Genomic DNA, 25864 nt, shown 5'->3' with positions numbered 1-25864 from the left:
AGCTTATCCTTCCGGCTATGGCAACCGTCAGGATGTCTGCGTCGCCAAACAGCCCAGCTACCTTCTGGTTCATTCTCAAGATCAAGATAATCCGTAGCACCCGTCGCTCAAAGGTGGCGACTCGTGCCCGTAAAGGACTACCAGCCATATCAGTGTACGATATATGACGCATTTCGTGCGCTGTAGGAGTCTTTTGAATCTCAGGAGTCTATGGAGTCCGTAGATTGCGCTGCTTACATTGTTGTCCGCGAAGTAACGATCGTGCCAAGGTAGCAGAACTCCTCAAGATCGTCGCCGTCAACTAATACTTTGCTTTCGAGTCGTGCACGGTATCACGGTCAGAGCCTCCGGCAAGCAGGTACTTTGTCTTCGTCGCATTGATCCTCCATCCAATCCAATTGGCCTCAAGTTTTAGTCCAGTGTACGCCTTGCGAACCGCCGCAGATGTCCGTCCGAAGATGTCGATGTCATCCGCGAAGCCAAGGAATTAGAGAGACCGGGTGAAAATTGTGCCCCAGCTGTTGAAGCGCTCGCTTCACATGACACCTTCCAGAGCGACAGTAGACGGGATAGTCCGTCCTCTTGCCTCCGACGAACGATTTCGACAGCATGTTCGACACTCTCACCTTGCACTGCACACCGTCCAGAGTAGCCCCCCCATAGCCGTACCAGCTTCGCAGGGAAACAGTACCGCCATGCCGTATCGTAGGCTGTCTTGAAGTCGATGAACAGGTGGTTCGTGGGGTACTCTGGTGCACTCCCGGCACTTCTGGAGGATCGGTCGTAGAGTAAAGAACTGGTCAGTCATGGATTTCGCCCCAACAAATCCAGCTTGGTAGCTTCTGACGAAATCCGTAGCAAGGGGCGCAAGTCTGCAGAAGAGTATGGGGGACAAGATCTTGAAGGCAGCATTCAGTAAGCTTGTGGCATACAAAGTAAGAAAATAAATAAATAAATGAAATTAATGAACAATTATTTTAGAAGTAAATAATTATTTGAGCGCCAGCAACTAATGGCCATATCTCGAATGAATTCAAAAATGTAGTCTTTTTTTATTTCACGTGGTGACGGCCAGGCCGTATATGTTATCGACTATACTGAATATTATCAAAATAATTCATGGATGTAGGCTGTTCGGGTAGGAGACATTTCCTTCTCCTGTCATTGAAATGCACCTTATCCCGGGTGAACTCGGTAGAGGATGGTGAGTTCCGCTGGTAAAGTGGGAATCGGGAGCGTCGTCAGGATGTCGTCACGTGTTTTCGGGACGGGAGGCAGCCTTTGTGGTTTTGCGCGGTCCGGGAATTTGATGATACCGTCCTTTGCGTCGAACTCCCTCGATGAAGCTTCGAATTTCCTAACCGTTTGTTCCGGATTGCGTGCTGATGTCTGGGTTCGAGGACCACAACAGCTTAGTTGAGCCATCGTGGTATTGTTTTTACGGTGTTCAGCGAACACATCGCCGCCTTCCGAATTTTGGCATTCGTATGGCCGGCACGAACCATCATAACACACGTTACGCGCTTGTACAATTCGGACGGGTTCCACATATTTACGGAGTTAGACATTTTTTACACTTGTTCGCACAACTTTTAGCAATCGAATGACATATCAATCATTTTGATACGTCAACTCAACCCTGAGATATAAACCCAAAGGCCAGGTGTCAAATTTATCTCGAACACCCTGTACTATATTAGGTTGAACAATCAATAGTGCGTACTATTACGGGATAGGAAGTGGGGAGGAATCAGAGCGTGATTCCCATTTCTTTAGCGAAGCCGAACAGGATCCGCGCGTATTCTTAGTCCTTCTGACCCAGTAGTCCTTCTGATGTCGCGTATTGGCGCATGTTGTTCAAATTTCTGCGCGGGAACGAAAGCTGGACAGACTCTTTCGGCAAACTGAAAGAGCCAGTCCCCCGAAAATGTTTCGCTCTCATTGGTGATAGTGCTGTTTCGCATCCTTCTACCAATGTTCCACAACGAACGGAGTGAAGTGGAAGGCGAAAGGTTTTCGACGTACTTGTGCCAAAAACCCCTTTTTTTAGCTTTAAGCAAATTTTTGCATATGCCTTCCAGAGCTTTATACTGTTCGGATAGCGCTGCGGAGCCATGGCGTCTATATAAGTCCTTGTTTGGTGGGGCCCCCTTGTTTGGGCTGCAAGGGCGCACTCGTGTATAGAATTTATGAGGTTTTTTACTCCACTAATACGAAGGCTGACAATAAAGTAAGGTCTCCAACGCTGCAACTTCGCCGGATCACGCGCTAGGCGAAATCTGGCAACACCGCAGTGTTCCTTGGTTCCCCCACTTCTACTTTGCTGCTAGGTGAGGCTTCCCCGACCGCTCAGTCTTGGCTGAGCAGCCGTCAACGATGGAGGTACCCCTCGCGTCAGCGTCCAAGTGCGAATTGCGTTCTGTAATACGTTTTAATACGTTTCTGTAATACGAGTGCGAAAAAGGTGACACCTATTGAAATCCATCCTCAACTAGTTGAAGTTTACGGGGAAAAGTGCATGGACATAAAAAACGTGCGTAAGTGGAGCCGCGAGTTCAATTCCGGGCGCACTAATGTTCACGACGAGGAGAGAAGTGGCCGACCGTCGGTCTCGGATGCGATTGTTCAAGCAGTGGAGGCAGAAATGCTCTAAAACCGCCGTGCGACAATTAGGGACTTGGAAGCGAAGCTTGGAGGAGTGTGTAGCAGCGAAACAATCCGTCATATCCTTGTGAACAACTTGCAGTATCACAAAGTTTCTGCCCGATGGGTGTCGAAACAGATGACCGAAGACCACATGAAGCGGCGCGTGGAATGTGCGACCAAAGTTGTGGCCCGTTTTGAAGAGGAAGGCGATGATTTTTTGGAAGGGTTTGTTACGGGGGATGAAACGTGGGCTCATCACTACACACCCGAAACAAAGGAGTCGTCCAAACAATGGCGCCATAGCGATTCTCCGAAACCCAAAAAGTTTAAGGCGACACTGTCAGCCGGCAAGGTGATGGCAAGGTGAGACCCTGGAAAAGCTTAGTCGTGCCATAAAAAACAAACCCCCGGGATTGCTGAGCAAAGGAGTGAAATTTCACCACGACAACGTGCGCTCGCACACAGCCAACGTTACCCTTGACCTGCTCAAGAAATTTGGCTGGGACATCATCGATCACCCTCCCTATAGTCCCGACGTGGCCCCAAGTGACTACCACATGTTCCCCGCCCTGAAAAAACATCTCGGAGGGAAGAAGTTTGAAAGTGACGCGGAGGTTCAGAAAGTGGTCAACACCTGGATGCGCGAGGCGGACGGAGAGTGGTATTCTGCCGGCATAGACAAGTTCATCGTGCGGATGCGCAAGGTGTTGGAAAAAAATGGCGATTATGTAGAAAAGTAGCCAAGACCTTTGCCTTTCCAACGGTGTATCGCTTTTTGTAAATAAATGTCATTTTCTATGAAAATAAAAAATGGAGACCTTACCTTATTGTCAGCCCTCGTAGGTCCAAACTGGTTGTTACAGATGACAGCGAAGATGACATTAGTTCGCTGTATCGCGTCCCAAAGTGAGTTGAGAGGAGGTGTCGGAATAGCGATTTCTCGGTCGGACATTTTGAAAAAAAATTTGACGTTTACTTGACTGAAATGTAAACAATCTGCGGTCAAGCATTCTTTGTTGGTCAAGCAAGCGATCTCTAGCATACATTGATGAAGCTCGATCTGCTGTGCTCTTGATGAATTTTTGCTTGCAGATCGGCCAAAAAGTGGAATGATCCTATATCTCGGATCAACCAAGAGTTCGGGGATGCAAACCGGCTCCGCCTGTGACGCCGATACAGTCAAAGCTGCCGTGTCCGTATAGGCGCTGAATCGTTACCACCTTAAACAGTAATAAATATAATTAAAAATCACCTCAGATAGCACTGAAACACTACAGTATCCTGATTTCTTCACTTGATCTTAGCTTTCCGAACGATATTGAACAGCAGAATGGAAGAAAACAAATCTTATAATGATGTTATTGCTTCGAGAATAATAAACAACACATATAACCAGCTGATTCGATTCGGTCAAGTAAACGTCAAACTGGTGCCGGTCTTCTACTTCTTTCCATGTGTCAAAACGGGCTTTTTACGACACCTTCTCTCAACTCACTTTGATCGCGTCCAATTGATATTCCTTGTCAGGTCGCATTTGACAGGTATACTATCAACTGGTCGATTCCCTCTAGTTATGAGAATTTCAATCGGCAAGTGATCGCTGCCATTGGGGTCTTGGATAACCTTCCACGTAGTATCCAGAGCATGCGACACTGAACATACAGACAGGTCTATCGCACTTTCACGCACCATCGGACCTGGAACCCTAGTAGCTTCACCAGAGTTCAAGATTGTCAAACTATGTGTGTCGCAGAAGTCCCTAATGACTGGAGCACGGTTGTCATCTTTTGTGCATCCCCAGTCATATCCATGGCAGTTAAAATCTCCCAGGATGAAGAAAAGGCGTATTTAGAGCAGTCTCTATGCTTTCAAGAACCTTTTTGATCTTCTATAATTCAATATTGGCTTCCGGGGGGATATAAACCGATGCAAAAGATAAGTCAAGATCGCCTATCTTTGCCTGTATTGCGACACATGCAGTCTTAATTATATTCAAATTTTACAAAAAAAAAAGAAAGCTAGTCTTTTGGTTGGGTCTGCATGCATCATATTGAGTCAATGGGGATCAATGAGGAAGATTAAGCTTCTGAAAATTCTTCTTTTTCTTCCTTGGCACTACAACCTCGATCCACCTGCCATTTCTGGCTTTCTGTGACTTAATTGTACCCGTAGTAAAATAGTCAGCCCTACGTACGGGATGGATGGGATTTGAACCCCGGCCCAGCCGTGTTAAGACCGGCGCCGCAGTGACCTCGGCCACCTAATAACCCCAAAAATCTGAATTCTGAAAATTAACCCTCTTTATATCCATCAGCCTATCCTAAGTCAGAGGACCTTCTCCTATACATTTGTATCTTAAGGGAAGGAATTGCTGATCTTTAAGGTCGCACATACAGATTAAAACCAGGGACGCCAACATTTCCGAATCACTGCCCTATGTTAACACACCCTAGAATCGACAAGGCCCCTATGCCTTCTATTCTATCAACCGGGCAGTGCCCGGTGTGCTTGGCCACAAACCTTCTTATCACCAACATGAATGCATCCAGCTCTTGCACACGGTTGTTGCAAAGTTTCGAGCAGCTCGTTAGGTAATGCCGTTTGATTAAACGAAAACTTGCCAACGAAATGTCGTCATCGTTGCTGCCATCCTTATCAGCGGTCAGATGAACGAATCTATAAAACCAGGTGCAGGGTAGCGTTGTGAGCCTAGTTTACACTCGAGATCGAGATGCAGCGCTCGGGTTTGCGTTTGCTGGTGATCCTCGGATCCGTGCTAGCGATCTGCTCCGGTACCTACGTACCAATATCGCAGGCAACAGTGGACGGAGTGTCGATCAAGTATGGTACGTACGGGGTCGAAGGACAATGGTGGTAAACGTTTTCAGCTCTCTCCGTCCTCTTTCAACTACAGCGGACAAGGAGTTTCTCGTGAAGCAAAAGTTTTTCTTCGAAATTCTGCGCCACCTCCATCAACCGATCGCTTTCGAAGAGTATCTCCCGTACACCGACCGTTGGATTACGGATCCGAGCAAGTACGCGGTAAGTTTGTGAGAAAGCTTCGTCTCGAGTGGCATCGGCACTAGTGTTGTGACTCTGTTTCTTCAGAACTACACCGAGGTGAGCGAGTTCATGCGATCGTACGAGCAGGGCCTGCTGAGAAAGGGACAGATATTCACCATCTACAACTACTGGTACGCCAAACAAACGCTTCAGCTGTACCGGTTCCTCGACAATGCGCTCGATTGGGATACGTACTACAAGAACGTCGTGTGGGCGCGTCAGAACCTCAACGAGGGCATGTTTCTCAGCGCACTGACCCTGTCCGTGCTGCACCGTCCAGACCTGCAGGGCATCATTCTGCCGGCCATCTACGAGATCTACCCGCACCACTTCTTCGACGGGGACGTGTTTCACGATGCGGCTAACCGGCGCGCCATCGATCCGAACTATGGGTTCCACACGAACAAGCGGTACAACTTGGCCCAGTCAAACTACAGCTCCTCCTTCGCTACGCAGTTTTACGGCGAAGGTTCCCTGTCGTACTTTACCGAAGATGTGGGCCTAAACTCCTACTACTACTACTTCATGATGGATTATGCACCATTCCTGGGTGGTGATAAGCTCGGCCTAAAGAACGATCGCCGAGGTGAGCTGTATCTGTACATGCATCAGCAGCTTCTCGCTCGCTACTATCTCGAGCGTAGCTCCAACGGGTTGGGACCGATACAGGAGCTTACCTGGGAATCGCCGATCGCAACCGGGTACTACTCGATGCTACGCTACTGGAACGGTGTTCCGTTTCGTTCGCGCGAAGCCAACTTCCTGTGGCGGCCGTACGATCCGATTAAGCTGGGCGGATTGAAGGCGCACGAGGAGCGCGTACGACAGGCGATCGATCTGGGGTACGTGGTGACGCGCGATGGGCAGCGGATTAGCTTGCGCACACCGGAAGCCATCGATGTTGTGGGAAATCTCGTGAGCGGGTCGGTCGATAGTGTGAACGGGGACTACTACAAGATGATCGAAACGACGGCCCGGATGATACTGGCTCAGGGAGACTATTACGGGTCGGCCAGCGAAGTGTGGCCGGGTGTGCTGATGCACTACGAAACATCGATGCGTGATCCCGTGTTCTATCAGTTCTACCAGCGGCTACTGGGTTTCTACTGGGACTTTAAGAGCTATCTGGCGCCGTACACCGCCGAGGAGCTAACGTTTGCGGGTGTTGAAATTAAGGGCGTTTCGGTGGAGAAGCTGGTCACGTACATGGAACCGTTCGATGTGGACATTAGCAGTGGGCTCGGGTTCAACTATGGCGCCGAGCAGTCGACCTGGAATTTTAGCGTCTATGCACGCAAACAACGCCTGAACCACAAACCGTTCAGCTACGTGCTGAACATCAGCTCCCAAGTTGCCGGCAAGGCAGTGGTTCGCATGTACATGGGCCCCAAGATGTACCAGCTTAGCCAGCTGCAGTACATGAAGAAGTTTTTCGTCGAAATGGATCAGTACACGGTTGAGCTGACCGTGGGCGACAATCAGATAAGGCGCAACACGCGCCAGTTCTACTACGACATTCGCGACAGGACGACGTACACCGAGCTGTACAAGCGTATCATGAAGGCGTACCGGGGTGAGGAGCGGTTCGTGCTCGACATGTCCGAAGTACACTGTGGTTGGCCCGATCGTCTGCTGCTGCCCAAGGGCCACCCGAACGGGCTGCCGCTAAGTTTCTTCTTCATCGTGACGCCCTTCTATCCGCCCAAGATGGCACAGTTTTCCAGCTTTGACGCAACGTACACGTGCGGTACGGGTTCGGGCTCGAAGTACATCGACGCACTGCCGTTCGGGTTTCCGTTCGATCGGGAGATTAACTTTAGCAACTTCGCTACGAAAAATATGATCTTTAGCGATGTGCTGGTGTACCATGTGGATGGGAATCAAACGAACGAATCGCACTAAGGTTATGAATGCCAGGATATGCCTTTAAAAAATAAAAATTTTAATTTTTAAATAAGTCAGAAAAATAACAAATATACGAAATACCTTAAATTTACAACTAATGCGTACTTTCATGTAAAGCAAGTTAAATATTTCTAGCCAAATCTAAATCATGTTGACCTGTGCACTTTGGAACTTTGTCAATGCCAAGCGGAAATTCTCCGGCTTTCCCCGCTTTCCATCAGCTTCAACGGCAACACACCAGTCAGCAGTCTGTGATATCTTTGCCTCGCGTTTCGCCGCCATCTTTCTTCCGGAAGTGAATGAGGCGGAGCAAATTGCTGATGCACTATCACACACACACCACGTGATGCCATGACTCCTCGCTTGCCGATCTTTGACGAGTCTTCAATTCTAAAAGCTATTGACCGGACGCGATTCCGCCTTTCATCCTGAAGCGAAGCGGTGCCACTATTGCGCCAATCCTGGGCTCGATTTTTCGCGACTCGTTTCTCGCCTGGGGACCTATTCTGCTAGCTGGAAAGCCTCGTGGTTAGTTCCAGTGCACAAAAAGGGAGACAAATCCAGCGTCTGTAATTACCGCAGCATCACATCGCTTTGCGCCTGCGCTAAGGTTTTTGAGCTTGTTGTGTACGAGCCTCTTCTCGCTGCTGTCTCGAACTACCTCAGCACTACTCAACACGGATTCGTCCCCAAGCGCTCAACCACCACAAACTTGATTGAATTTGTCAGCCAATGCCACAGGACCATCGACGCCGGCTCCCAAGTGGACGCGATATATACGGACATCAAAGCTGCCTTTGACAGTGTTCCGCATTCCTTGCTACTCGCCAAGCTTCAGGTTGGATGCGTTCGTATCTCGCCGGCCGATCGCACCGCGTGAAAATGGGATCCAACTTGTCGCGTTGTATTCCTGCTTCTTCAGGGGTGCCTCAAGGGAGCAACCTCGGACCGCTGCTGTTCGTCATTTTCATCAATGACGTAACTAGGGTGCTTCCCGCTGGAAGCCACCTACTGTTTGCTGATGATGTGAAGCTATTCCTGTCGATCCAAGACCGGTCCACCCAACTCCGCCTTCAATCTACACTCTGTTCATTCCAATCCTGGTGTTCAGAGAATGGTCTTGGATTGTGTGTTGAAAAGTGTGTTGTCGTAACGTTCACGAGAAAGCGCTGTCCTCTGGTGTACGACTACACATTTAACGGTTCTGCTATTGTCCGCAAAAGCTGTGTTAGGGATTTAGGAGTACTCCTCGATGAGAAGCTGAGCTTCCACGAACAGCTCGAACACGTCGTCACCAAGGGCAACCAGCTGATAAGCTTGCTTAAGCAACTTAATCGCGACTTCACGGACCCCGTCTCCATCCAGACGCTCTACTGCTCCTTGGTTCGATCGGTGCTAGAGTATGCCTCCATTGTATGGTGGCCATTTGCTGTTCGGCCCCTAGCCCGTTTGGAATCCGTCCAGCGGTTTGCATTGCGCTTCTATGAGGGTCCAAGTGGACTACGACGCTCGCTGTACGCTTTTGGGTATTGAGTCGCTGAACCAGCGTAACTGCAATGTCCAGAGACTATTTTTGTTGCGTGACTTTTGGACTACCGGATCGACTCCCCAACACTACTCTCTGGGCTCAACTTATACGTCCCAACCTGGCCGCTTCGCCCAAGGACGCTGCTTGACGTAGAGGATCGCCGAACCCGTTTTGGCGCCTTTGATCCCTTTCTCCGTATGTGCCGTGAATATAATTGTATCAGTAATCGTCACCAACCGGACATGTCACGCGCTGCGCTTTTAAATTGTATTCGATCCTTCCGTTCCTGTAACTGTTAAGTGTCTTAGCAATTAGGGTCTTAGCAATCTTAGATAATAAAGGAATAAAGGGCTCCTCCATTGTCCTTCCACACATATGGGGGGCCAAACATCCTTCTGAGCATCTTCCACTTGAACGCGGCTAAGAGGGCTTCGTCAGTTTTGGATAGAGCCCATGTCTCAGAGGCGTATGTGAGTACTGGGACTATAACTGTTCTGTACAGTCCCAGCTTCGTCCTTCGCGACAGGTATTTAGAGTGGAGAAGCTTCCTCAGGCTGTAGTATGACCGGTTGGCAGCCAGCAGCCCTCTCACGTAACTCAACATCAATGTTGTTGTCGGTGCTGACTTTTGACCCCAGGTGAAGTCAAACAAGCTGGCCGTTTAGGTTATTAAAGATAATGTAGACATATAAGCAATTCGCCCTGAATGTACGACGAAAAGCCCTCATATTAACTGCAAATAAATAAAGTTAAATAACTCATTCTGTTGCGTATGTATTCTACCGTTTGCAGCGATTTGGTAGCGAAACCAGTTGCTAAAATGATGAGGCTGGTATTAAATTCCATTCGGCCTTGGCTATCCAGCTACTGTATAAATGAATAAAGCTATCCAGAAATGCCAGCTGTAAGCAGAGCAGAGCACAAACGATTCGGTTATTGCACGATGACAAGCCACGGATGTACTAATCTACACCGAATAATATTTTCCGTGGTGTCCTTGAACGCTTTCCAAGGTTACAAGCTAGACGAGGAGCTTGAGCGATCTCTTCCAGGTAAAGCAATCTCCGTACACGAATCCAGCAGATGATGAACCTTCTACGTTTACAACCATTCGTATGCTTTTTTTTCTATGCAGGTTCAAGTATTATCAAGCAACATAGAAACAATCGTGTGAGAAGAGCAGTACGCATCACACACACCCAGTATTCCTATCAATGTTGCGCAAACAAGCAGAAAGAAGGTGACCGGCGGTCTGATAAGGTATCTGCTGCATTTGGGTATAAAACCGGCGATCCTCCGGCACATCCTCACTCACAGTGTGGTGTCCACAAAGGAGAGTAGAAGATGAGACTGACTGTTGTAGCCATCGCCCTTGGCCTGGTCGCCCTGGCCAGCGGTGCTTACTATCCCGCTTCGCAGCCCGTGACCGGTGTGAAATATGGTAAGTAGCAGCTGTGCTCGCCCGTGTAGCAACCGTCCGGTTCATGTGCCGTTTTTCCTCACCATAGCCGACAAGGACTTCCTGTTCAAGCAGAAGTTCTTCTTCGAGGTGCTGAGGAACATCCATCTTCCGCTGCAGTTCGAGGAGTACTTCCCGTACACCAAGTCCTACGTCACCGATGAGAGCAAATATGTGGTAAGTGGCCGACTGGCGGCCATCATCGAGCTCACCTCTTACTGGCCTTTTTTTCCTTTCCTTCGCGCAGAACTACCAAGAGGTGGTTGAGTTCTTCAACTACTTCAAGGCCGGCTTCCTGGGCAAGGGAGAGCTGTTCACCATCTACGACCAGGAGTACATGAAGCAGACCTACCTGCTGTTCACCTTCTTCTACAACTCTGTGGACTTCGACACCTTCTACAAGAACGTGGTCTGGGCTCGCGAGAATGTGAACGAGGGCCTGTTCATCCACGCTGTGACCATGGCCGTGTTCCACCACCCGCAGCTGAAGGGCTTCGTCCTGCCGGCCATCTACGAGATCTACCCGTACTACTTCTTCAACACCGACGTCATCCACAGCGTCACGTTCCGCAAGCTGTACGACCAGAAGTTCGGCTTCGTCAGCAACGGCAAGTACAACGTGGTCTACTCCAACTACACCGCCACCTACCCCGTGGAGTACTACGGCGAGGACAAGCTGTCGTACTTCACCGAGGATATCGGCCTGAACGCGTACTACTACTACTTCATGATGGACTACCCGTACTTCATTGGCACCGACAAGTTCAACCTGTACAAGGACCGTCGCGGCGAGCTGTACATGTACATGTACCAGCAGCTGATTGCCCGTTACTACCTGGAGCGTCAGGCCAACTTCCTGGGACCGATCGAGGAGTTCGACTACGAGCTCCCGCTCAAGACTGGCTACTGGTCGAAGCTGAGCTACTACAACGGCATTCCGTTCTTCGTGCGCAACGACTACTACTCGGTGTCGAAGGACTTCTACTACCAGGTGAACCTGCTGAAGGACTACGAGCTCCGCATTCGTCAGGTGATCGACAAGGGCTACTACTACCTGGAGGATGGATCCAAGATCGATCTGCGTAAGCCGGAGTCGGTTGAGTACGTCGGAAACATGATCTTCGCCAACCCCGACAGCGTGGACAAGGACTACTTCGGATACCTGGAGATCGTCGCCCGCCAGCTGTACAGCGGTGGCGAGAAGTTCTTCAAGTACTTCCCGAGTGCCCTGATGCACTTCGAGACCTCGATGCGCGATCCCTTCTTCTACCAGCTGTACAACCGCTTCCTGACCTTCTACTACCAGTTCAAGAGCTACCTGCAGCCGTACACCTACGAGGAGCTGTACTTCAAGGGCGTGGAGATCAAGAGCGTCGTGTTCGACAAGCTCCTGACCTACTTCGAGTACTACGATTCGGACGTCAGCAACGTCATTCCGCTCAAGGCTTCCGGCGAGAAGTTCTTCGACTTCTCGGTGTTCGCCCGCCAGAAGCGCATCAACCACAAGCCGTTCTCCTACACCCTGGACGTGTTCTCCGAGTTCGCCGGCAAGGGCGTGGTCCGTGTGTACATGGGCCCCAAGTTCTACGACTTCAAGCAGCTGCAGTACCTGAAGAAGTACTTCGTCGAGGTTGACCAGTACCTGTACGACTTTGCCGCTGGCAAGAACACGATCGTCCGCAACTCGCGCGACTTCTACTACAGCGTCCGCGATCGCACGACCTACACCGAGCTGTACAAGAAGATCATGACCGCCTACAACGGTGGCGAGAAGTTCGTCCTGGACAACTCCGAGGCGCACTGCGGCTTCCCCGACCGTCTGCTGTTGCCGAAGGGTCTCCCGAGCGGCTACGAGATGACGTTCTACTTCATCGTGACCCCGTACTACGCCCCCAAGGTGCAGCAGTTCTCGACCTACGACTACACGTACTCGTGCGGTGTTGGCTCTGGCTCGAAGTACATCGACGATCTGCCGTTCGGCTATCCGTTCGACCGTGACATCGACTTCAGCTACTTCTACACCAAGAACATGTACTTCAAGGATGTTACCATCTTCCACTCCGATGAAGTAAAGCCGTACGTCCCATACTAAATGTTTGATACGATATTTCTAAAAGCCTTACATGACAATTGAATAAACTTTTGTTTGCTTTAAAATTACATCGACAAGGTATTTGTGTAATAGACAGCGGGGCGGCACGGTGGCAGATGCGATAACGGAGCCGGTTTACAAACGATAGGACCGCGAGGTTCAAATCCCATCCTATCATTGGTATCATTAAGTCTAGTAAGCCAGAAATTACAGGCATGGCCTAAGAGGTCGTTCGGCCAAGTTCTCCGTTGTGAGGACTTATTATCCAACTGCGAGGTTTAAATAATTCTAGTAAGCAATTGGATGGCCGGGATGACCTAGCAAAGATCGTTAAGCCAAGAAGAAGTAGAAATTCCAGAGCATCCCTTCGAAGCAACGTATAAACGAAAGGCAACACATCTCCCAAAAGAAATGTTCTCTTATGGAATGAGACAGTTTGTTAATGATATCAACCCTCTCTTGACCTGTAAGTAGCTTTGGCGGCGAGTGAGTGTGCTCTAGTGTGCTCTGCTTTTTCTCCAATATTTCGCAACCGCAAACGCACCACAGAAAAGATGACACTTCCCTAAGTAGAGGCCACTAGATACAATAGACCTTTCTCAGTAGCATAACTTAGTTGGGTCCTAAGACAATGTCAGAGCGAATCAATCAATCATGTCAGAGCAGGTTATCGACTCTTTTAATATGTTCCTCCGTATGTCAATCTAACCCTTCTTACCATCTTAAATAGCATCTGATCCACCGGAAATATCCCGGCAGACTGGAAGTCCAGCCTAACCGGATCGATTCCTAAACCCAAAAAATCTCCTTACGAAATAGACAATTAACGTCCAGTCTTGCTCCTTCACTGCAAAGATAAGGTGCTGAATAGAATGGTAAATCGTAGAACTAGAAGACCGTAATCTCCCTAGTACTAACCAGCATGCATTCCGGTGCGGTTCCAAGCTTGAACATAGCACATAAATCTAGCTATCATTGACCTCTACAAAGCTTTTGACCGGACCTGGCACAACGCCATCCTTTACCGATTGTCCGGCTGGGGTTTTGGTGGACTTTTAACCAAGTTCAGTGAAAGCTTCCTTACGGACCGGGCATTTAGAGTACTAATAGGAATCGACCTCTCCAATCCCTACATACTGGAGAATGGTGTTCCGCAAGGAGCAATTCTCTCTCTACCATCCCTTTCCTCATCAGAATCCCTAGTTTGCTCCATTTCCAGATTTCATTCCCTATCCAAATTTAAGCGTTCATTTATGCAGATGATATTATACTGGCCTCTTCATAGCCTACTACTTGCAAATTTTGTGAACTCTTGAAAAAAGGGATTCACAAGGTTCGGCAGCGGTAAAGAATTATGAAATATCACACACAAAATATGCTAACACTCTTCCTGCTGTCCAGAAGAGACACACAAAGTTTGTCTAGACAATTTTTTCTGCTGTGGTGTTTGGGGCTAGATAGACTGGGCCTTCTGGGAACACTCTCCGGGGAACTGGAAATGCAGCAACATCGTCACATAGTATCTTTACGCACCTGATCCGAACCAGCACCAGCACCACATATTCGCACACGGCTCCACTCATCGGGTGTCAGCCGGCTGTGGGATTCATTTCAGACTTGACTACTGCGCCATCAAGCTCTCTAACCATACTTTCAGCTCTTTTTCAGCCGGAGCTGTAACGGCAAAGGACTTCGGGCTGACATTCCGAACGTCACGTTGTTCTGACCCCGCTCGAACACGACCCCTCCAAAGACCCAACATCCAGCTCCACATCATCTGCAATAGTTTTAGATCATTACCTGGCACATCCTAGTCCTGTCCATGAAATTCCGCTCCATCAAGCACAACACCGCACCTTGGATGGATGATCCATATTCCAGCCCCATCCAACGAGTCCTTTCCCGCCTTCGCATCGGTCACATTCGTCTGACAAACTCCTACCTTCTCAACAGATCCAGTCCACCACTTTGCAGGTTCGACATTACGCTCCGCCACATTCTTCCCGATTGTCATGGATACACTACACACCGAGTCACCTGCCAACTTGATACCAACCAAATAACAGCAGAACCGGCTCATCCGATTTTTACGTATCAGCAACCTGTACCGAGAAATATAAATTCATGGCGAAATAGTTTTTACATTTCCCGAACCATAATAGCTAAGTAACAGTTAAGCTATACACACAATAGTTGTACCACACATGTAACAATAGACAGGAAAGAGGCGAATGAGGTCTCAAAGACCTCTTTCAAAGGCTGACTATCCGGCTACATGATATCGATAATGATTTACTATTATATGTGCGGCATGAACTAGCAGGTTGTGTATCATTATATAGAATGAACTATTTTAGAGAAACCGGATGCTAATTCCCGTCGGGCGAAATTTGAGGCGACATTTACAGTGTCTCAAACGGAAATCCGGACACCTTAAAATCGAGCGATTGCTAAACGGATAAAATTAAGTCACAGTAAGGTAGAAATGGCAGGCCGAGACATCTCGAGGTTGTAGTGCCAAGGAAGAAGAAGAGATAGGTCCGATTAGTTTGACGTATGTAACAAGGAATAAGGCCACTATTATTTTTCAAACATGGTCTTTAATCTTTACCTGAAGATTTGCAAAAAATATTCCAAGCCATTTGGCCAGTTTGCAATAGCCATGGTAATCACGACGTGTTGTACAGGTAGACTCTTAATAAAAGGCAATTTTTCGGGATATCTCCTATATTTTGGCAATATTCTTCATCATTTGCTATAACTTATCAATGCAGTGGTTTACCTTTAATATGACATCAAAAAAATTAAGCTATCCAGTTCCTTGGACCGATATACAAGCCTACAGCTATTTTTCATAGGTTCAATTTCTCCTGAAAAGATGTTAACCTTTTTTTGGCAAGTACCTCGCAGCCCAACTGTTCCCGAACTAGCCATTATTGTGTTATCAGCTATAGAACACTATAAAAGACACTTAAGTAAAAAGAAGTCATTCGTTTGTCCTGCAAAAAATATTTTCCTTTCTCGACCAACATACTGCGTCTGTATTTCCATAGTTTTATAGCCGTTAATTCTGTCTTCAGTTTTGGAGTTCTCTTGTATCAAAGAGTTATGTCCAATAAAATAGAGGATCTTAAAATGACCTCATACCATTCTTATATTAACTTTGGTGGATTCTAAATAATCATAGAAGGATTTGATGTTTAATGATTTGTAATCAATCTCCCGAGTGTCGGTTTCCCCCTTGGTGAAGGGGCTTTTCTTCGACCTTTTTTTGTAGTTTTGAGGCTATGTTATTGGTTTATTGTACAGCAAATGATAGATCTACTCTAATGCTAAAAATTCCTGCAGAGTAATACATGCCTCTCTCCTTTACAATGGATACATATGCATCAAGTTCTGTCGCTCAAGAGTTGGATGACGCAATTTAATAAAAAAAACCTAATAAAATATAGCGTAGTATGGCCTGGCAACTCTCCATTATTTAATATGCATTTCACTGTATTATTCATTTAGAGTTGAATTTTCTATCGATTTCATATGATAACTCTAAGAAATGTGTCCTGTCCGGATTTCCATTTGACTTGCAAAACGGTGGACTTTCTTCACTATTTTATCTGTTTTTTGCCATTTGGCAATCAATTCTCAATCCGGTGTTTGTCAATGGTTAATTGAAAGATGTAGCAGGAAATGAGCGAAGAGAGAATGTTGATTGTCCAGCCCTAGGCTAAGAAAATTTACCTCAAAGTCCAGCAATTGTTCGATTTTAAAGTGTCCAAATTTCCATTTGAGGCACTGTCCATTGATTGGGAACTTCCAATTAATATTACTACAATATTATTAAAATCCATTCTCCAATATATAAATAGTGACGGACTATAGAGTAAGATCATTTAATGTTTTTAAAATCTTAAAATTGAGGCTGTGGCGTCGAATTTTAACAAAACGACTTTTTTTTTGTTATTTTAGTAATATTTAGTTTCAAATGTTGGGACAACGTTTTTATCATTGGATCAAATGAGATACCGATTTAAAGTATCTTTTTGTTCCTCTCACAAAAGTACGATCAAACCATATTACGAGTATACAACCATCGTATACAATAAAATAGGCCTATTCATCAAACTTTAAGATTTTAGAACTTTAGATTTTTTGGTTCACAATTTTTTTTACTTTGTCTAAGTTTTTTTTTCTTACTCCATGATTCAAGTTTGTCATTGAAATGGAAAATTCAAAACTCAAACTCACGCTTCAATTTAAATTGAAATATAGAAGGTAGGATGTTGAGGATGCTCTTGGCAAATTTTGCTTTAATTACACTTTATAAAAAAATCGACAGCAGTCATTTAAAAATTGTGTATAAAAGTGGTCTTATAATATTGTCTGTCCCTGTATAAACAACCTTTACTAAATATTTTGTCCGAAACTGAAGGTTCGATTCTTCTACATCATTTGATTTGTTTGGATGAATTTGATATGCTTGGCAGGCAAAATCTTTAAAGTGCAAATTTACTGTACATATTGCGTTCGTTTGTTTTAGATGTGCTTTGATATCAGCTAGCACTATGCAACCGGGACGCCGAAGCAATTGCTACTAGGGACATTTAGCTGGAAATGTTTGGGAACTGTAAAGAAGATGGATTTCCAACAAAATCTAGGTGATTTTAAACCGTTTTCAAAAATAGCCCGCTAATAAAGGTTCTACACGAATCGAATCAGAATCAAGAGCAAATATGCAATGATGATGTCACTCTAAACATACGAGTTCAACTAAAATCGTGCTCAATCCCAAGCGTCCATCCGATTCCCTCCACTGCACCTTAATCGTGTATACAAAGAATACTGATTCTGGACTCTGCACAAAAAAGCCAAAATTGTGCACATCGGTTACGTTCAGGTTAATGAACCTGAAACGATCGTTTAATCTGCACATCCGCGTATTGATCGCACGCTATCCGCTCGGACGCGTGCATAAGGTCGCTTATCGCTAGCCGAGTCGTACCGAGCGCGCGTGCTCGCCTATCTCGCCACGGTCATAGTAATGCAGCGTATGAGCTACCTTGCCAAAAAGAATGCATAATGTACTGTTTACAGTAAGGAGGAATTGCATATGGCTGATAGCAGTGAAAATTTGTAATGATTGTTACTACAAGTCGCTTGCCGGGTTATGTCACCCACATAATGGCCTATTACACTTATTTCTACCACAATGATGGATAGTCTTAGGATTGATCATTTCCTTATGACGAAAATGGCGGTCCCAAGGAGTTATGATCTATGTTGTCGCTTGCGACTCCATGACACTGGCTTCGTGCTAATCTAGAACAACGGTTTACTTCACTTCATCGATCAGATTTTTCGCATTGCTCAAGTTTGAAATTTCCGTTAAAAGCCGGGATCAGATGCAACAGGCTTGAATTGTATCCTAACAGGACAGGACTCTTCACCTCTACACAGACTTTCATTGGCATTAGCAAAAGCATTATGAATGTTCAACAACAGTGTGTGGCTGACAAATGCTAAACAATCTTAGTGCCGAAATTGTCCTTGAGTACTTCCCAAGGTTATAAGCAAGACTATGAACTGTTGTGAACTCTTGCGCCCAGGTGAAGTAAATACCGTACACGAATCCATAAGATGATTAATACGTTTACAATCGTGTGAGAATGAATGTGAGAAGAGCAGTACGCATCACACACACCCAGTATTCCTATCAATGTTACGCAAACAAGCAGAAAGAAGGTGACCGGCGGTCTGATAAGGTATCTGCTGCATTTGGGTATAAAACCGGCGATCCTCCGGCACATCCTCACTCACAGTGTGGTGTCCACAAAGGAGAGTAGAAGATGAGACTGACTGTTGTAGCCATCGCCCTTGGCCTGGTCGCCCTGGCCAGCGGTGCTTACTATCCCGCTTCGCAACCCGTGACCGGTGTGAAATATGGTAAGTGGCAGCTGTCCTCGCCCGTGTTGCGACCGTCCGGTTCATGTGCCGTTTTTCCTTACCACAGCCGACAAGGACTTCCTGTTCAAGCAGAAGTTCTTCTTCGAGGTGCTGAGGAACATCCATCTTCCGCTGCAGTTCGAGGAGTACTTCCCGTACACCAAGTCCTACGTCACCGATGAGAGCAAATATGTGGTAAGTGGCCGACTGGCGGCCATCATCGAGCTCACCTCTTACTGGCCTTTTTTTCCTTTCCTTCGCGCAGAACTACCAAGAGGTGGTTGAGTTCTTCAACTACTACAAGGCCGGCTTCCTGGGCAAGGGAGAGCTGTTCACCATCTACGACCAGGAGTACATGAAGCAGACCTACCTGCTGTTCACCTTCTTCTACAACTCTGTGGACTTCGACACCTTCTACAAGAACGTGGTCTGGGCTCGCGAGAATGTGAACGAGGGCCTGTTCATCCACGCTGTGACCATGGCCGTGTTCCACCACCCGCAGCTGAAGGGCTTCGTCCTGCCGGCCATCTACGAGATCTACCCGTACTACTTCTTCAACACCGACGTCATCCACAGCGTCACGTTCCGCAAGCTGTACGACCAGAAGTTCGGCTTCGTCAGCAACGGCAAGTACAACGTGGTCTACTCCAACTACACCGCCACCTACCCCGTGGAGTACTACGGCGAGGACAAGCTGTCGTACTTCACCGAGGATATCGGCCTGAACGCGTACTACTACTACTTCATGATGGACTACCCGTACTTCATTGGCACCGACAAGTTCAACCTGTACAAGGACCGTCGCGGCGAGCTGTACATGTACATGTACCAGCAGCTGATTGCCCGTTACTACCTCGAGCGTCAGGCCAACTTCCTGGGACCGATCGAGGAGTTCGACTACGAGCTCCCGCTCAAGACTGGCTACTGGTCGAAGCTGAGCTACTACAACGGCATTCCGTTCTTCGTGCGCAACGACTACTACTCGGTGTCGAAGGACTTCTACTACCAGGTGAACCTGCTGAAGGACTACGAGCTCCGCATTCGTCAGGTGATCGACAAGGGCTACTACTACCTGGAGGATGGATCCAAGATCGATCTGCGTAAGCCGGAGTCGGTTGAGTACGTCGGAAACATGATCTTCGCCAACCCCGACAGCGTGGACAAGGACTACTTCGGATACCTGGAGATCGTCGCCCGCCAGCTGTACAGCGGTGGCGAGAAGTTCTTCAAGTACTTCCCGAGCGCCCTCATGCACTTCGAGACCTCGATGCGCGATCCCTTCTTCTACCAGCTGTACAACCGCTTCCTGACCTTCTACTACCAGTTCAAGAGCTACCTGCAGCCGTACACCTACGAGGAGCTGTACTTCAAGGGCGTGGAGATCAAGAGCGTCGTGTTCGACAAGCTCCTGACCTACTTCGAGTACTACGATTCGGACGTCAGCAACGTCATTCCGCTCAAGGCTTCCGGCGAGAAGTTCTTCGACTTCTCGGTGTTCGCCCGCCAGAAGCGCATCAACCACAAGCCGTTCTCCTACACCCTGGACGTGTTCTCCGAGTTCGCCGGCAAGGGCGTGGTCCGTGTGTACATGGGCCCCAAGTTCTACGACTTCAAGCAGCTGCAGTACCTGAAGAAGTACTTCGTCGAGGTTGACCAGTACCTGTACGACTTTGTCGCTGGCAAGAACACGATCGTCCGCAACTCGCGCGACTTCTACTACAGCGTCCGCGATCGCACGACCTACACCGAGCTGTACAAGAAGATCATGACCGCCTACAACGGTGGCGAGAAGTTCGTCCTGGACAACTCCGAGGCGCACTGTGGCTTCCCCGACCGGCTGCTGTTGCCGAAGGGTCTCCCGAGCGGCTACGAGATGACGTTCTACTTCATCGTGACGCCGTACTACGCCCCCAAGGTGCAGCAGTTCTCGACCTACGACTACACGTACTCGTGCGGTGTTGGCTCTGGCTCGAAGTACATCGACGATTTGCCGTTCGGCTATCCGTTCGACCGTGACATCGACTTCAGCTACTTCTACACCAAGAACATGTACTTCAAGGATGTTCTGATCTACCACACCGACGAATTCAAGGCCAATTCCTCTTACTAAAATCGTATCATTCATGCGTTTACGATAAATTGATTTGCTCACAGTTATAGTTATGTAATAAAATGAAAGGAAAAATGTACAACTTTTGAGTTTTCGGTTACATTGCTGTTTGCGGGCCAAAGGATGACGGACAGCAATTGCATGACTGTCATTAATAACATGGTAAACTTGCTGTTGAAGTTATTGAAAAATTCACCCACTTGCATGAAACTAAAGTTTAAAAACTTACCTCATTATCTTCATCAAATTCTGCAGTATCGGTCGTTGCATGGTGCATGATTTCATTGAGCAGCACTTGCTCAATACCACAGGCACTGGGAAATCGAGGAATCCATCTGCTAGAAATCAGATCAAATTAATTTAGTTAATTATGTGCTCATCGACTATTCAAAAAATTCTTTAAAGTTGATTTTATTACATTATTCTTTTGTGTTAACTTTCGAAACATACTAATGAAGGCTAGTTAATATAATAATTATCAAACTTAGATCATACCTGCAAGGTGTGTTCTTTTTAGTGGTCGTTGTTGTCCTTTCATCAGCCAATTCTTCAGCAGCTTCCAGCTAGATTATTCATAGTTCTTGGTGATTGAAAGGCTATTTTCAAAACTTCTTAATTTAACTGTTCGTTTATCGTTCGTTTTTCTCGTGTGGAATGGTTCATAGGTTGCTAAGTTTTAGCTAATCGCACTTCTCAACCGTATCGCTGCCGAAGGCGAGGTCCAATTCAGATTCGATCCCATCCCTATTCGGGGGTTATCTTTTACTTTGATCACTCTACCTCCGTCGCTGGTCTTGGCCTGCCATGCTCATCTGTGGGTAGCCAGTGCTCCTTGGGGAAGGCAGTGTTCGCTGCTTCGCTCGAAATCATTTGTGATAAATCACCTTCGTTCTTTAATCCTGTGCGTATTACCGCTCTGCTATTACGCATTAAGTATAATTAATTTTATTATGCAATAAGCAATAGTTTGCTTTCACGGATCATGCAGCCGGTCGGGTTGGCGTGTCTCAGTTGTTAAGAATCCCCTTACACCACCTTGTAGCGGGCCTTGTTAATAACATGATGCGACGACGCTTGCAGCTTTAGCAACTCTTCCTTGATGAGGCGTGTAATTTCTCGCTTTGCCTTCGTCACCGCTAGCTCGTTGCAGCTTTCGATAGCCAGATACAGCTTACGCTCACCGTCGGGCGGATTTTTGCCAGGCGGTACGTACGTACCGCGCACAGTAAGACCTGCCTCGGAGTATTCGGATATTTGCGCCAATGCTTCCTGCAATGAATGTCGATGTCATTAGTCTTGCGCAGTACGCCATTTGCATAGCGATACGTACCTTCGATGTAACCTTCCAGCGAGCCTGCTGCGGAAAATCGTTAATCTCCAGCTCTTCCTCGTACTTCCGGAACACCTGCTCGTTCGTCTCGACCACCGGTTCCTCCTCGTCTTTCGGTTGATAGTTGAGCTTGTTGTTCAACTTAGCCGCCAACTGTTCCGCGACCGTTTTGGCCGCGATCAACTGTTGCGTATTGGCACCCTTCAGTATTGCTTCCGCTGCCTGCTGTGTCGCACCCTTCGAGTCTGTGCCGAGCGTTTTCTGCAGGTTTATCTTCGACGCCAACCGCTTGGCCAGTTCGAGCTTGTCCGAGTGCGTAACGCTCGGCACCGGGGGAGCTGGTGCCGGTGGTGGATTATTCTGCTGCTGCTGCTCCCGCTGGTTCGTCGCCGGTGCTTCCACCTCCTTCACAATGCGCTTGGTAGCGAACATGTTTTCGATCTGCTGATCAATGTCCTGCTCGAGGTCTTCCTCGTCGTCCGAATCTTGCAGTCCGAGTGCGGCCTTTTGCATTTTCTTTCGCTCGTTTACGGCGGCCGCTTCCTGAGCATCGAACTTGAACCCTTTGCCACTGAATCCACCCCCGGTGTGTACCTTCTTGCCTTCCGCCTCCTGTGCTGCTTTGTACGTGTCCCACAGGTTTCTCAAATCGTCCGGCACGGTGCCGCCGGACAGTTCGAGCGCACGAATGATGTCGCCTGCATAGCGTCCCTGTTCCGGCGTGAGGAACGTCCAGGCGAATCCTTTAGCTCCTGCACGCCCCGTTCGCCCACAGCGATGCACGTAATCTTCATAGTGGTTCGGGCAGTCGTAGTTCACGACCAGGATCAGTTGCTTCACGTCCAAACCGCGTGCGGCGACGGAGGTAGCGATCAGCAGCTTTACCCGCCCCTGCTTAAAGTCCACCATGGTTGAGTCACGATCGAACTGATCGATACCACCGTGCAGGCTCATGCACGGATAGGACGCTTTCATCAGATCCTTCAGCAGACTGTCCGCATTTTCCTGCTTATCGACGAACACGATAATGCTGCCCTGCTCCTGGTACAGACCGAGCAGTTCGAGCAGTTTGAAGAACTTCGCCTCATCATCCAGCACGACCACATGCTGCTCGACGTCCTTACACACGACCGAACGTCCGCCCACCTGCACCTCGATCGGTTTCTTCAGGATCCTGCGTGCCAGTGCTTCCATCTGGCGCGGGAATGTTGCACTAAACATAACCGTTTGCCGATCGGGACGCACGTTGTCGATGATGCGCATTACCTGCGGTTCAAAGCCCATATCGAACATACGATCCGCTTCATCCAGCACGACGTACGTCACGCGCCGAAGGTTCGTCACACGGCCCGAATTCGCCGCCAGCATGTCGATCATACGCCCGGGCGTACAGACAATAATTTCTGCACCCCGCTTCAGCTCCGCTATCTGCTCCGATATGCCCGTCCCGCCGTAAACGCAAGCCGTCCGAAGGTTTAGCGATTTTGAAAATTTCTTTATATCCTTCCCGATCTGCATGCAAAGCTCTCGCGTTGGTGTCATGATGATGGCGATCGGCCCATCACCGTCGTCCAGCGGGGGCTGATCGAGGATGTGCCGGAACATGGGCAAAATAAAGGCGAGCGTTTTTCCGCTGCCAGTTTTAGCGATACCTATCAGATCTCTTCCCGACATGATGGCCGGTATGGCCTGACATTGAATGGGTGTCGGCTTCTCGAAGCCAAGCTTACGCAACACCTCAAACTCCTTCTTGGACACACCGCAGTGGGCCCAGGTTTTGATCGGTTTAGGGCACCCCTTGCCCTTGACGGCGATACCTTCCAGCTCCTTCTTGTACGCGTCAATCTCCGTCTGGGTCATGCGAGCTATTTCCGGCACCTCCACGTAGAAGGACTTCCTGAAAGGCATATAGTTGATGCCGGAATGATCAATCTTGGCCAGCTCCTTCTTCTGCTTGTTCGCAAGATTCGCCGCCGTATCCTTAATATCTTCCTGCTCTTCCTCCGACGAGTACTCCAGCCCGTCCTGGTTCTGTTCGATCAGTTCGCCCTTCTTCGTTTCCGACTTTTGCTTTGCCACACCGGTAATGATCGTGACGCCACTGTTGGACGCTTTGCCATCCGTTTTTGGCATTGGATTGGCCAGCTTGTTAACTTTGCGTACCTCTTCGTTTACTTCCTTCATAAACGCATCCAGCGGGTCGATTTCTTCCTCCTCCTCGACCGCCTCCTCCGCCTTATCCTTCGCGTCCTCCGTTTCGTCGTCTTCCTCATCATCCTCCAGGCTCCACTTTTTCGCACCAGCCGATGAGATAGGAATGATCGTTGGGAGCGGCTTTTTGATCTCCTGTTCCTTCTTATTACGCTCCGCGCGCCATCGTTCGATACGCTCCCGACGTTTCGTCATTTCCTGTTCTAGGCGACGTTGTTCTTCCTCCTTGTCGATCGGAGCTACCGGCACCTCGTACACCTCCTCTTTGGGCCGCTCTCTGAAGATGGATTTCTTTTCCTCGGCCAACTTTTCCACAACGACCACCGTTGGCGGCAGAAGCGGCGGGGGTGCCATCATGCCCGGAGGCATCTGATCGAACTTGGACTGTTTGCCACTGCTGCTGACGCTTTGAGCACTGTTTTGTGTTGTAAAGAGCAAAATTCTCTCATTAAATAAGGAAGGTAGCGTGCCGTGGTGCCTGCACAGAACCTTTCATGTACTTACTACTTGGTTGCCTGTTCCCTCAACTTTTCCCGCTCCTTCTCACGTTCCCGTTTGCGGGCTGCTTCCTTTTCCCGTTCCTTTTCCAGCTCCCGGTCACGCTCCTTTTCCCGCTCCCACAGTTCTCGCTCACGTTCCCGATGCTCCTCGCGGTGGCGTTCTCGGCGAGCGGCATTGCTACTGCCGCTGCTGCTGCTGCTACTACTGCCACCGAAGGCAGCTGCCGAAAAGCCGGCCGCATTCGTACTGCCATTGCTGACGGACGAACGGGAGCTACTGCCCTTGCTGCGATCGTGACTGCGTGACCGTTTCTTCTTGCGGTCCGGAGAAGTCGACTTGCTTCTCGAACGGCGCCGATCCTTCCTGCAAGGTTTTTTTTACGATTGCGGTAAGTTTGTACCTGTCCGGCATCCCGCTGGCGTGCGTTACGAGCGATCTAGACTTACCCATTTTCCCCTGTACGAGTCATCGGGAGAAGGTTACCAATGCACGACCGCCGACGTAGTGGTAGTAGTAGTAGTAGTCGATAAGTGGAGGATCTAAACAAACAATAGAAAATAGTGTTTTTCACCTGATAAAGTGTGATTCCGCCTAGTTTTGCAGATGTTGTTTTGTTTGGGCGCTGCGAAAAGACGGCGTCAAACGTCAAATCTGACGCTTTCGTTAAATGTTTCGTTCAAATGTTCGTTGAGCGTTTGACAGGCAGCGCACAACATAAACACCAAAGCAAATCCAGAATGATGCCAATTCGGCTAGGTCGCACGGCTTCTTTTTAAAATTGCGGACCAAATTTTAGCAAAAGTTCCGCTTCCCGTTGCCCGTTTGGTGTTTTGTGTTGACCGTGTGTGTTGTGCGTGTAAAAACCATGCGTTTGGCGGTGCACCGTGTGCAGTGAGCGTGAAATAGTGCGAAAAATGAATCGATTGAAGCTGAAACCACTGAAGCTTCCCCGTGAAGCGAACCAAACGATCAGCCAACAGCCGGAAGAGGTAAACCCTAGATACGGGATGGGAACCAGTGAATCTTTCACGTCCACAGGCAAATCTGCTCAGGTGCAGTGGCCAATTATCTTCGCAAAA

General features: G+C 48.3%; 6 protein-coding genes across 9 annotated transcripts in view; 4 read left to right on the top strand and 2 right to left on the bottom strand.

Moving 5' to 3' along the window:
* On the bottom strand, positions 1-21377 carry LOC118503429. Of its 2 annotated transcripts, none has more exons than XM_036036670.1 (3): positions 21239-21377; positions 20973-21081; positions 1-920 (listed from the first exon to the last, which is right to left on the bottom strand). In XM_036036670.1, the coding sequence occupies exons 1-3, from the start codon at positions 21279-21281 to the stop codon at positions 623-625; spliced, it is 450 nt and encodes a 149-aa protein (XP_035892563.1). In that variant the 5' UTR covers positions 21282-21377; the 3' UTR covers positions 1-622. The 2 variants fall into 2 exon arrangements, with proteins under 2 accessions (XP_035892563.1, XP_035892564.1); XM_036036671.1 differs by having other exon boundaries at positions 1-872.
* On the top strand, positions 5335-7637 carry LOC118503426 (hexamerin-1.1-like). The gene is made up of 3 exons (XM_036036666.1): positions 5335-5492; positions 5561-5688; positions 5755-7637. The coding sequence occupies exons 1-3, from the start codon at positions 5378-5380 to the stop codon at positions 7609-7611; spliced, it is 2100 nt and encodes a 699-aa protein (XP_035892559.1). The 5' UTR covers positions 5335-5377; the 3' UTR covers positions 7612-7637.
* On the top strand, positions 10445-12761 carry LOC118503428 (hexamerin-1.1-like). The gene is made up of 3 exons (XM_036036668.1): positions 10445-10583; positions 10651-10778; positions 10849-12761. The coding sequence occupies exons 1-3, from the start codon at positions 10487-10489 to the stop codon at positions 12691-12693; spliced, it is 2070 nt and encodes a 689-aa protein (XP_035892561.1). The 5' UTR covers positions 10445-10486; the 3' UTR covers positions 12694-12761.
* LOC118503427 (hexamerin-1.1-like) lies at positions 18484-20822 on the top strand. The gene is made up of 3 exons (XM_036036667.1): positions 18484-18633; positions 18701-18828; positions 18899-20822. Exons 1-3 carry the CDS (start codon positions 18537-18539, stop codon positions 20741-20743), a joined length of 2070 nt encoding a protein of 689 aa, XP_035892560.1. The 5' UTR covers positions 18484-18536; the 3' UTR covers positions 20744-20822.
* LOC118503424 (probable ATP-dependent RNA helicase DDX46) lies at positions 21139-25864 on the bottom strand. Its single transcript, XM_036036665.1, has 4 exons — positions 25232-25864; positions 24789-25148; positions 22074-24699; positions 21139-22012 (listed from the first exon to the last, which is right to left on the bottom strand). Exons 1-4 carry the CDS (start codon positions 25252-25254, stop codon positions 21770-21772), a joined length of 3252 nt encoding a protein of 1083 aa, XP_035892558.1. The 5' UTR covers positions 25255-25864; the 3' UTR covers positions 21139-21769.
* LOC118503423 (pericentrin) overlaps positions 25638-25864 on the top strand; it is a 37701-nt gene continuing 37474 nt past the window's right edge. For all 3 annotated transcript variants that reach the window (XM_036036664.1, XM_036036663.1, XM_036036662.1), the window contains exon 1: positions 25638-25774. In XM_036036664.1, coding sequence (XP_035892557.1) covers positions 25700-25774 — 75 coding nt within the window. In that variant the 5' untranslated portion in view covers positions 25638-25699. The remainder of the gene's footprint in view (positions 25775-25864) is intronic.

Source organism: Anopheles stephensi, chromosome 2 (assembly GCF_013141755.1).
Source record: "Anopheles stephensi strain Indian chromosome 2, UCI_ANSTEP_V1.0, whole genome shotgun sequence".
Classification (NCBI taxonomy): domain Eukaryota; kingdom Metazoa; phylum Arthropoda; class Insecta; order Diptera; family Culicidae; genus Anopheles; species Anopheles stephensi.
Note: the sequence above shows the minus strand (reverse complement) of the source record. Positions and strands in the feature narration are given on the sequence as shown.

What these genes read in the sequence shown, in the direction of transcription:
- LOC118503426 (XM_036036666.1), top strand. Translation starts at nt 5,378, where the DNA reads ATGCAGCGCTCGGGTTTGCGTTTGCTGGTGATCCTCGGATCCGTGCTA. An exon ending in CGGAGTGTCGATCAAGTATG is followed by an intron (nt 5,493 to 5,560) that starts GTACGTACGGGG and finishes TTTCAACTACAG; the next exon opens with CGGACAAGGAGTTTCTCGTG. An exon ending in CGGATCCGAGCAAGTACGCG is followed by an intron (nt 5,689 to 5,754) that starts GTAAGTTTGTGA and finishes CTGTTTCTTCAG; the next exon opens with AACTACACCGAGGTGAGCGA.
- LOC118503427 (XM_036036667.1), top strand. Translation starts at nt 18,537, where the DNA reads ATGAGACTGACTGTTGTAGCCATCGCCCTTGGCCTGGTCGCCCTGGCC. An exon ending in CGTGACCGGTGTGAAATATG is followed by an intron (nt 18,634 to 18,700) that starts GTAAGTGGCAGC and finishes TCCTTACCACAG; the next exon opens with CCGACAAGGACTTCCTGTTC. An exon ending in CCGATGAGAGCAAATATGTG is followed by an intron (nt 18,829 to 18,898) that starts GTAAGTGGCCGA and finishes TCCTTCGCGCAG; the next exon opens with AACTACCAAGAGGTGGTTGA.
- LOC118503429 (XM_036036670.1), bottom strand. Translation starts at nt 21,281, where the DNA reads ATGAAAGGACAACAACGACCACTAAAAAGAACACACCTTGCAG. An exon ending in AAAAAGAACACACCTTGCAG is followed by an intron (nt 21,082 to 21,238) that starts GTATGATCTAAG and finishes TCTGATTTCTAG; the next exon opens with CAGATGGATTCCTCGATTTC. An exon ending in AATTTGATGAAGATAATGAG is followed by an intron (nt 921 to 20,972) that starts GTAAGTTTTTAA and finishes GTATGCCACAAG; the next exon opens with CTTACTGAATGCTGCCTTCA.
- LOC118503428 (XM_036036668.1), top strand. Translation starts at nt 10,487, where the DNA reads ATGAGACTGACTGTTGTAGCCATCGCCCTTGGCCTGGTCGCCCTGGCC. An exon ending in CGTGACCGGTGTGAAATATG is followed by an intron (nt 10,584 to 10,650) that starts GTAAGTAGCAGC and finishes TCCTCACCATAG; the next exon opens with CCGACAAGGACTTCCTGTTC. An exon ending in CCGATGAGAGCAAATATGTG is followed by an intron (nt 10,779 to 10,848) that starts GTAAGTGGCCGA and finishes TCCTTCGCGCAG; the next exon opens with AACTACCAAGAGGTGGTTGA.
- LOC118503424 (XM_036036665.1), bottom strand. Translation starts at nt 25,254, where the DNA reads ATGACTCGTACAGGGGAAAATGG. An exon ending in ACTCGTACAGGGGAAAATGG is followed by an intron (nt 25,149 to 25,231) that starts GTAAGTCTAGAT and finishes AAAACCTTGCAG; the next exon opens with GAAGGATCGGCGCCGTTCGA. An exon ending in GCTGGAAGGTTACATCGAAG is followed by an intron (nt 22,013 to 22,073) that starts GTACGTATCGCT and finishes CATTCATTGCAG; the next exon opens with GAAGCATTGGCGCAAATATC.